Source organism: Aythya fuligula, chromosome 1, assembly GCF_009819795.1.
Source record: "Aythya fuligula isolate bAytFul2 chromosome 1, bAytFul2.pri, whole genome shotgun sequence".
Lineage (NCBI taxonomy): Eukaryota > Metazoa > Chordata > Aves > Anseriformes > Anatidae > Aythya > Aythya fuligula.
Window position 1 is genome coordinate 24,182,771 of NC_045559.1, and position 10,526 is coordinate 24,193,296.

At 39.5% G+C, this 10,526-nt stretch overlaps 1 protein-coding gene across 3 annotated transcripts in view; it reads left to right on the forward strand.

Moving 5' to 3' along the window:
- AASS (aminoadipate-semialdehyde synthase) overlaps positions 1-5,841 on the forward strand; it is a 30,295-nt gene extending 24,454 nt beyond the window's left edge. For all 3 annotated transcript variants that reach the window (XM_032191025.1, XM_032191033.1, XM_032191042.1), the window contains 4 exons: positions 1,272-1,387; positions 1,553-1,641; positions 1,965-2,141; positions 3,664-5,841. In XM_032191025.1, coding sequence (XP_032046916.1) covers positions 1,272-1,387; positions 1,553-1,641; positions 1,965-2,141; positions 3,664-3,782 — 501 coding nt within the window. In that variant the 3' untranslated portion in view covers positions 3,783-5,841. The remainder of the gene's footprint in view (positions 1-1,271; positions 1,388-1,552; positions 1,642-1,964; positions 2,142-3,663) is intronic.
- The last annotated feature ends 4,685 nt before the right edge of the window (positions 5,842-10,526 follow it).

Here is a 10,526-nt window from a genome sequence, read left to right on the forward strand (position 1 = left end):
GAAGGCATTTATATGTGGGAAGTAGTTTTACTCATTTTCCATGGCAGTGGAAAGTACAGTAACTTTGAAATCTGATTTGCTTTTGTTTCGTGAGAGCTGAATACATCTAGAGTTTTGTAACATATGGATTTCTAAAAGAATTTAATTTGACCAGAGAGTATAGTTAGTAGAAAAGAATGATAAAAGGAGGCAGCCAAGGTATGACTCTTATGATATGCTGCTGTTGCACTTGACAGTCCATGTGTTGGTTCTCTGTGGGCAAAGCAGGGAATTTCCTATCTCAGTATGGTGTAGAGTGAGCTATATTTACAGAGAGCTTATTACTTGTCAGGTCTGCATGTATGTCATGTGAAATTTTTCTTGTTTTGCAAACCCCTGAGACAATAACTTTATTACCCAGATGAACAAAATTCAGATTTGTCTCCTGTGTCCTTTGTGCTTTTATCCGCGTTAATCTGGAAAAATGCACCAGGCTTACACTGTGTGAAAGGAGAGCACAGTATTTTTCTGATGATGCTGTTATTTCAAGTAATGAATGTCTTGAATATTCTCAAAACCAAAGAACTAACAAGGTGAAAAGGCTGAGTCTGACTATAATAGAGCACTGCTCATCTTCCCAAACTCCAGAGAGTTTTTTAGGCTGCAATTTCAGCAGTGTGTTCATTTCAGTGATTGGAAAACAGCCCATCAGCAATGGGCTAGATGTGACTTATTTTTTGAGATGATTTTTGTCCACTTTCAGTTGTAGGGTCGGTATCTTCAAGCTTTCTTTGCAAGGATGGCTAGAATTTCTAATCCTCCTATCCTTCAGTCTCATTGCAAGCTCTGTCTCAGCAATGTAGTTACATCTTAGTACTTTTATCTTGAAATGGACGTTCACTGTTTATAGACCAGCTGAGAGAGATCCTTAAGTTCCTGACTTACTAGCTGTCTCAAGGTAGCTTCCCTTTCACCTAAATATCTTCACAGTGTTTATGCAGATTTCTACATTCCTTCTTCACTGCTGGAGAAAGGGATAAGACAAGAGATAGGCAAGGTAGCAGGAAACAGCTGAGTGGTGGGATACAAACTGTTTTAGGAAAAAAACAACCCCTATTTTCATTTGCTGTGATTAAAAAAATCTCAAACTATCTCACTTTCCCTATTTGTACAATCTGTCTTTTCAGATGTCCTGGGTATTAGCTGAGCTTAGGTTCTGGAAACCTTGACTGGAAAGCAGTGGGAACAGATATCAGGCCTTCAGGAACTTTTTCTTTTTTATTTTAATACAGAAACAACTCATGTGCAAACTCGTTGGAATTCAGCCTCCTGTTGAATACTCTGTTCTCAGAGAAGCTGTGTTTAACAAACTGGAAAGAGACAAAAGTCAGCTTGAGGCTGTGGAATGGTATGTTTCAGTGCTTTCATTATTTTTATTTTTTAAGTAAAAAGTTCTACCAATTTTGGTCCATGTTGGGACTGTTAAATTGATATGCTGAGCAACCTGGAAATTACAAAACAGACTGTTAAATTGATATGCAATGGCATCACTCTATTTTACTACTTCTGGCAGGCTAGGATTACTGGGAGATGAACCTGTTCCAACAGCAGATTCCATTGTGGGGGCTCTTGCAAAGCACATGGAGATGAATCTGCCTTTTGGTATGTGAGAAATCTTCTTTGTGGTTATGACTGGAACAAGTCAGTATCTCTTACCAGCATTAATTATTAATTCTTATTAAGGTTTCTTAATGTCTTGAAATGAAAAATGTAACAGGGAGTGAAGAGAGTAACTGGGGGAGTAGGGAACATTACGTCTTAATAAAAACATTACATCTTTCTGTCCTCCTTTATAGCCCATATCCTAAGTGTATTTCACTTCCCTAATGTAAATGATATGTATGCACAGTGCCTTGCTTGTCAGGAAACTCATCATGTTATGACTGGGAGACAGTTAATGAATAGTTCGTGTGCTTTTCTTTTAGGCACCGGAGAGAGAGATATGATTGTTATGAGAAATGAAATAGGTCTCAGGCATCCTTCTGGTCATTTGGAAGACAAATTTATTGATCTGGTTGTCTATGGTGATAACAAAGGATATTCTGCCATGGCTAAAACTGTAGGATACCCCACAGCTATTGCTGCTAAAATGGTTCTAGATGGTAAGTGACAGATCAGCCTTCAGTGAATGTATTTCAACCTCTGTATCTCTCTTCCTATAGAAAGCAGTATGTGTAGTGTTCCTCAAGTATATATGTGTATTATTATTATTTTTAACTTACCAAACTTCTCGTCTACTTTACAGGAGTGTTTAATCTGCATGTTTGGATCTTCCGATGGCACTTCTTAATTTACTTCTAAATCTGTAGAGATGTTTATTCGTTTATTCTTCAGTGTTTCACTGGTGTAAAGAAGACCTTTGTGATAAAAATTATTTGTTTCCTTGGGAGACTGTGCCACAGTGAAACAGGCTAAAATATACTTGTGTTGAGCAAACTAGCAACTTCCACTGCTACTTTACAGATTGACTAAATTTGAGGTTTGGGGCATATTACCTGATCATGGCATGTGCTTTTATATAAACAGCCACACTCTGCCTAGTCATCACCATGTAAACATGAAATGGTGTCATTTTTCCCCCTTGCTTGTTCTTAATCTTTGGATCTCTGCTCCCCTCCTGGCTAGCTGAAATGAACAAAAACTTTTTTTTTCATCAGGACTTTAAAAGTTCATCTGAACTTTTCACCTAGCCAATTTCACAGCTGTAAGAATCAAGTTCAATCTGTGTGTGATACTGTTTTCAAATGTTTTTTCTTTTTTTTGATTCAGTACTGATGCTATTAGAGAACCTGACACCAGTCACTAAAATTGCAGATATACGTAAAATTTATGTAATTGCAATTTGATATTTGAACTTGTGAGTTGACTTTGGCTGGCTGGCAGACACCCACCCAGCCACTCCGTTAATCCCTCTTCTCAATAGGGTTGGGAGAGAAAATGCAGTGAAAAAGCTTGTAGGTAGAGATGAACACAGGGAGGTCACCTACCAGTTACCATCACAGGTAAAACACATTGGATTTGGAGAAAATTAGTTTATTTCCAGATAAAATAGTTTTGGACAATGAAATACAAAGACAAATTAAAATTACATCTTCCCCCCTTCCTTTTTTTTCTAGGCTGAACTTCATGTCTCTGTGCCCAATTCCTCAACTCTTTTCCCTGGTCCTGAGTGGTGCAGGGGAATGGGTTGCGGTTGGTCCATAACAGTTTGTCCCTGTTGCTTCTACCTCCTCAGACTTTTCCACTGCTCCAGTGTGGGCTCTCCCCAGGCTGTACTGGGAGGCTCTGCTGCAGCACCTGGAACACCTGCTCCTCTCCCTCCCTCTTTCTCTGATGTTGTTGCTCACAGAGTTTTTTTTCTCGTACTTTGTTCCTCACTCTCCACTGCCATGCAGCATTTTGAACCTTTCTCAAATATGTTCCCCCGAGGTGCTCCATTTTGGGTGCTGGGCCCAGCCGTGCCCCATGTTGGGCCTGTTGGAGCTGGCTGGAACTGGCTGTGTCCAGCATGGGGCAACCCTGGCCTCGCCTCACAGAGGAGCCAGCCAGTCCCACTGCCAGCACCTGGGCATGGACACACAACTTTAACACATAACACTATTTTTTTTTCCTCCTTTATTTCAGGTGAAATAGATGTCAAAGGCATGGTTATACCATTGACGAAGAACATTTATGGACCAATACTTGAACGTGTTAGGGCAGAAGGTATTGTGTACAGTACTCATAGTGTTATCAGACAGTAACTGGAAGCAATGGATTGAATCTGGTTTTGGCTTTGTTTGCTTTCCCACCACAACGTGAAGAATCTAAATTTGGACCAGTTAAAGACAGTATCTGGTATTTCAGACCCAAATGGTGCCTTCCATAAAATCAGTTGCCTGACTTTGATGTAGAAACTTTAGATGCCCAGATGCATGTGTTAGTGTTTTCCTTTCAAAGCTGTAACACTTTCATGCACGTTTCAGCATCAAATCTTTCCTTATATCTTTCCTAAATATCTTTTTTTAAAATAGAATTTATCTCCTAAATGTGTAGGGTTATTATTGAGTCAAAACTCAGCTGAAAGGAAAATCCACAAGTGGCTTTTGTGAAGGAAAAGTCTGCTTAATGAGTTCCCTTTATTAGTTTGAGTTTATTTTATTTTTTTTATGTGCTGTAAACAATTCAGTAGAGATAGAAGTTATACTCAAATTTTAAGTCTTCTCCTGTTCCCTTTGACAGTATTTTTGAACTTTTTCACAATAACAATACGCAAGAAATAGTTTAGAAGTTCTGCACTACTAGCAAATAAAATCCTGTTAAATCTTGAAGATATCCAGCTGTTTGAACCTAGATCTTAATATTTGTGAAATCCATCTGTTACAAATGTAAACTTAACTCCTGCTGTCCACCAAATTAATTTTAAAACAACTTACCCTCCAGTCCCTTTCCTGTTACAGAGCGGAAGCTCTTTGTGATACATCAAAATAACTGTTACGTGCTGTTTTTGCTGTTAGGAGAGCACATTAGCATTTAGCTCTGCAGCTAGGAAGGGTATTCTTAAATACACCACAGTTAATGTGTTCACAAGCTGCTCTAAATGACATGTTTACTCTTTCCACTTATCCCACGTGCCTCGTCCAGGTTAAGTACTGTTACAAAGGGAATGGTCTGTCTAATATAAGCAGCTTTGAAATGCAGTAGGCTTAGAGGCTTAAATCATTACTTTTTTGAGTTAGCTTCTGTCCTTTTGCTATCATGCTTTTGAATTGTTGCTTTGGGAGCCTATCCATACTACTCAATTCATTGCCACTTCACACTGATGAGGGTTTACCAGTGCACCAGCTTATTTGACACTGAGTGCTGTGCTGCACAGCTGTGCCAGCTCAGCTCTAGCAGCAGTGTCACTGCACCAGCCCAGAACTGAACTTCAGTCTGAGTTCAGCTTCTCTCTGACTAAACAGCAGCTGCTTCCTTCCCGTTCAGGGCTGTTTCTGTACTTTAGCTCAGGGATTTCTACACCACCTTGCAATGCAAGTATGGATTAGACTTCTACCAGTTAGGTCTGTGCAAAGCTGTGTGCAGATGCCAGCTGCAGCTGTATCTGTGCAGCTGTCTGGAACTCCCCTTCTCTAAAGCTGAATACTGATTCTGGAGCTGTCACCTTTGACTTTGCTCACAAATGCACTTTGCTGATGAACGCACAGTCTTTTATCTCCTGAGCATCATAGTTCTATTACCACGGTCCTGAGGGGCTAGAGTTGCTCTGTCTGGTAGGAAAAACATAGTATAACAAAGTATAGCTGAAGTTTTAATCTCCAAGACTTGCTACTCAAGATTTGGAATTTCTTTTTGCATATTTGGTGAAATAGCACCAGCAACAAAGAGGAAGGTGAAAGGAGCCAAAGAGAGAAAGAATAATGAAGGACATAATTACAGTAATGTTGTCAAAGAGGAGGGCTTTTTACATTGAATCAGTGAATGCCTTTGTGCTGTTGAATTTGGAGTCTGTTACATTGCCATGCATTTTCTGAGTATTGGATAAAATCGTGGCTCCACTGAGTTGCTGGACTTAATGTTCTGATCACTGTTGCTGCCTCTGTCCCCCAGGCAGATTAGAGGCCTAAATCTAAGGTTTAAAATTAAATTTGTATTTGTTGGTCTCTTCCGTTCTGATGCTGGGTGAGACCATGATTTCACTTGAGAATTCTCTTTTTCTCTTTTACGCCACAAATACACAACCATGGAGTTATGACTCTCTCTACATATACCTTGGTTTCTCTCTATATATACCTTGTTTTTTTTTTATTTTTTTGACCCAAAAATACAATATTTAAAGAAAATTGGATTTATTTTTTAATGTCTGAAATGACTTTGGAACATAAAAGGAATGAGCACTACAATGTGTTTTCTTCAAGAAACACTGTTACTATGGTTGAAAAATTTTGTATCAGAATGTTATTTCCCAGTGCAATGCTTTTTGTTTTCTGAGTTAGGCTTAAATGTATTGTTCAGCTTTTGTATGAAGATTAGACTTCTTGGTCCTCTTTGCATCCTGTTGGAAAGATAATTGTATCTTATACATAAGATTGCCTGAAAAATAAATCCAGAAACCTACGTGTCATTGCCATGTCATCTTTACTGTCTGATGAGATGTAAATGAATGGGATTTGTTTATTACATAGGTGGTGTGTCAACACATGTACTTCCCGATGTACGTCAAATACCTTTTCATACTTCTTACCAGATTCACAAGAGAAGACTCTTCAATGATTGTTTAAGTATCCATATTTAACTCTACAGCTATTACTGTATCATGACATCTTCATCTATAGTCTTAAGATACACAAATGGTTTTAGCACGTCTTGTAGCTGTCCTTGTGCCTAAGCACTTTAGTGGAAAGCTACAGAACAATAGATGTATAATGTCTTCCTGTGCCCCAGAAAGCAATGAAAGCTTGGTCTCTCACTACCCATCTCAGCTTGAGGGCATTTCTTTCCAAATAAGCAGCTGAATACGTGGTTTGGTTTCTGTTATCGCTGCCTGGGCTCTTAAGCTGCTTGTTCACATCAGGCTGCAAAGAACAGATTGTTTGTCACCATGCCTCTCAGTTTTTCATTTTGGAATTTGTTTTAGTGCCAGCTCTCTGTGACAGATAAGATCCCACTTTCTGAGACAGGTACACAAGACAGGTCATGCACAGCCTCTCTCTCCTTTGCCTTGGTGTTTGACTCTCAGCCTCAGATATTCCTATAGACCACTGGGGCACAAATGTATGCCTGCCAGACAAATGACATAAACCTATAGTGGAACATCTGTTGAAGGAGGGAAAAATCTGGGGTAAACTGGTTGTGACAAGGCTGGAGAAATAATAAGAGGAGGGGAGAAAAAAAAATTAGCTTTGAGTTTCCAGAAGAATTTATGAAAGCAGATCAGACCATCTCAAATGCACTGTGACCAGTTACAGGGTTATGGGATCTGACTTCCCTGATACATAGGAATGAACTGAATAAGGCAAAGAGGCTTTTTTGTTGTTGTTGTTGGTCTCAGAAAATATTGTGGCAAAATGTCCCAAGAGAGGGCATTCTATTCCTCCTTGTGCATTTGAAAGTGTTTAACACACCAAAGCATAAACATGTGAAACAGAAATGGATGGTCAGACCTTAGCCTTGCTCCAGGGAAGTAGACAAACTAAGCCTGCAAGCTTTTCCTTGTGCCATCTGTTCCATTTTTCCTCCCCTCTCACATTTTTAATGTTAAGTATACTTTTCTAGCCTGGACATAAGTTGGCCTTCCCTTTCCTTTGTTTGAAAAACTGAAAGAAACTGGCTGTGTCCTACCCCAGCCTCTAGCGGGCTGAGTGTTTGGGTGGCAGCAGCCAAGTGGAAGTGGAGGTGCTCCAACCAAGGCTGGAGGGAGGGAGATGTGCTGGGCTGGATTGCACCCACAGTTGGAGCAACACTGCTAGAAAATATGTTCCAGATGCTTCATCCCCTTCCCCGCTACAGCATGTAAAATTCATGTGGTACTACCTGGCACGTCACCAATGAACTATTGTCTCATACACTAGAGAAAAGGAAACTCAAATAGCTGCTGTGCAGCATTAAGTGCTCAGGCTGCAGCACTCTGATCTCCAAAATGCCTGCTTGCAACTTGATGGCTGGAGGGACAGCTCTAGGAAAGTCTTTTCATGGCTTGAGGATCCAGCATGGACCATGGCCACTGGTGGTGGAACCTTCAACTCACTGGGTTTTGCCTTGATGGATCTCTTGAGCAGAGTGGGGTGCTCCATTTGGAAGATCACCAAGGCTGAGCGTCCTGTGTTGACACATCTGCACAGCATCAAACCTCAAGTTCTGGCACCAGCGCCAGGGGACTGGGACATCTTAGGCTTCCTGTATTATCTGGGGATCTGTTTCTGTTTTAACCTCAAAGTGGCAACAAAACTCCTCCACACCCCTGCTTCACTTATACTTCAGATGCACTAGAAAGAGAAATGAGTTTAAACTTGTTAAACTCATCTTGGTGTAAGCATTTACCAAAGAAAATTTCAGCCCATCTGATATTTTATACGTTATCCTAGGGTGTCATAATGAACAGACAAAGCATTGTTATAAAACTGGTAGCTAGCTTAGTCAACTGGTTTTCAAAGTCCTTACCAAGGTCTTTAACTAATGCGCTATTGTGCTGGTAGCCATGAATTCTACTCATCATTCGTTGATGACTTTTATAAAGCTTTTCTGTAGGTGTTAAATCACAACACTATGATCTGGAAAAGTTGGTGATGATAGCAAATTAGTGTTTTTTTTAACTCTCAAAGTTTCCTAAGCATACATGATGGTTGTAACTTTGTTAATAAAAATCTTAAGTGGACATGTTTATTAATATCCTGCTTCTTGCAGGAGATACATAACATCTTTTCCACACTTGACCCAGTTTGTAAAGGCAGGCTATACGTCTTCTGAGTCTGCAGCTTGGATTACAAGAAAAAAATAATTAGAATATGGCCTTTGTCTGAGATAGGAACTGACACGCATTTATTAAAATCTGTAATCCATCACAGTTGAAGATTATAGATTTTTTTTTATGATTCTTTTTTTTTTTTTTCTAGATCAGAACCAATATGTATGAGTAAAGAGATTATCCTAAGCACTTATGTTTTAAATAACTTGTCAGCATGCTAAGATGATGAATGTGATTACAAACATCTCTGGAAGAAACCTCAAACAACAGCTGATTCCTTGGATTATCATTTTAAAATGTCTGCAAAACAGTTTAGGTTGAAAGGAACAGTTATATCAAGATGGGATTTTAGAAAGGAGGATTCCTTTTTTCCTTTTGTTCCGTACAGGCTTGAAAACTGTAGTAGAATTTATTGGCCTAAAAACTACTTTGTATTTACAACTATATGCAATTGCAAACACATTAATAGAAGATATCAAAAGTAAAAGCACAAAGTTATGTAAGGCTGCAAGCCAGATTTCCTTAAGAAAAGGCTGGAGGAGTAGCAGACAAGCATTACAGGCTCTTACGTTGTGTGCTAATATGGTGAAGAGGAGAAGTATAAGGTAAGAAGATTATGGAATAAGGTTTGGAAATGACCATAAGATCACAATTAACCTCTTTCATACATGTACACTTGGTGATTAAGAGAGGAAAAATTGTGTCTGAGTGCATCCTATGTTTCTGGGATGAGAGGGGGGAATTACATAATAGAGCTGTCCTCATTAACCTAGATGTGTATGTTCAGGGTTTCAGTCAACCTAAGTACTTTAGAGGAAGTAGTAAGCAACCCTCAGGCCACCTGGAAAAAGAGTATATTGCCTTTCTTTAGGTGAAAATGTTACACACCTTTATGTCTACTACACACATACACACACACACACATATATATATACATGTATACTTTGTGCCTGAATGCTGTGAAGAATGCGATAGAGATGTTTATATTTTGGGACAAGGAGCAGATTCTGTATGTTTGTAACTCTTATCACCCGCAAAACAACACAAATATAATAATAATAATAACAAAAACCTAAGATCCTATTTTTCAAAGTGTTTAACTTGTCTAGGGATACATTGTAAATTATCTTGCACATAAAAACCAAACCTCCCTCCCATTCTTCCTGGATTTCAACATTAGCAATGATGGAAGCATGACCAGGGCCACAGGAAAAACAAACAAACAAACAAAAAAAAACCGTAAAACTTGAAGGCAAATATCTTGGCTCAGCAAAACACATACACTCATTTCTGAAAGAATCAATCAATTTGTTATGGTTTTGAACGACAGAGGTGGGTATGGATATCTGCAGGCACAAGACCTGAAGTTGAGCTACCTGCACAGATCCTGAGCAACTACTGGGCATTACAAGGGGAACAGCTGAACACTGCCAGTGAGAGACAAATGTTATGAGTCTTGCCATTAATTCAGGCTGGATTTCACAGGTGGTTAATGGGGAGTTATCTCATATAATTTAGTTTTTTTTAAAAAAGATCTATTTTTCTTTGGGCTCTTCTACCCTCATAAATGCCACAACCTTTTGTACAATCAGCATCTTCTCCTGCCAGTTCAGAAGACTGCAGAAAACAGATGAGTGGCCAAACTGAAACATTTTGCTTTTGTTCTTGCAGAGGTAACTCATTTAATTGCTTGCTGGAGTTTGGCTTTTGCTTTGCAAAAGGAGGCAGCAAATTGCTCAGCACCTGAATGAAGGATCTGAGCCAAAGACAGGAAGGAGAAATCTTGTGAAGGGGCAATGAAGGTGATTAGGAAACCTGGGACAAGCCATTAATTAACCTGTGGGTGACCAGGCTAAGAGACCTGCAAGGAGAGGCTAAAAGAGTTGACTTGGAAACCATAAAAGTGTTCCAAAACTGGCTTCTGAGCTTGCGGATTCTGCAGCAGCTGTTTCCAGGTCAGTCTCGAGTCATTCTTGTAAGCAAAATCTGTCCCATGTTACAATGCAGACTGTTTACTGTGTGTGGAAGACTGATAGGCACAGAC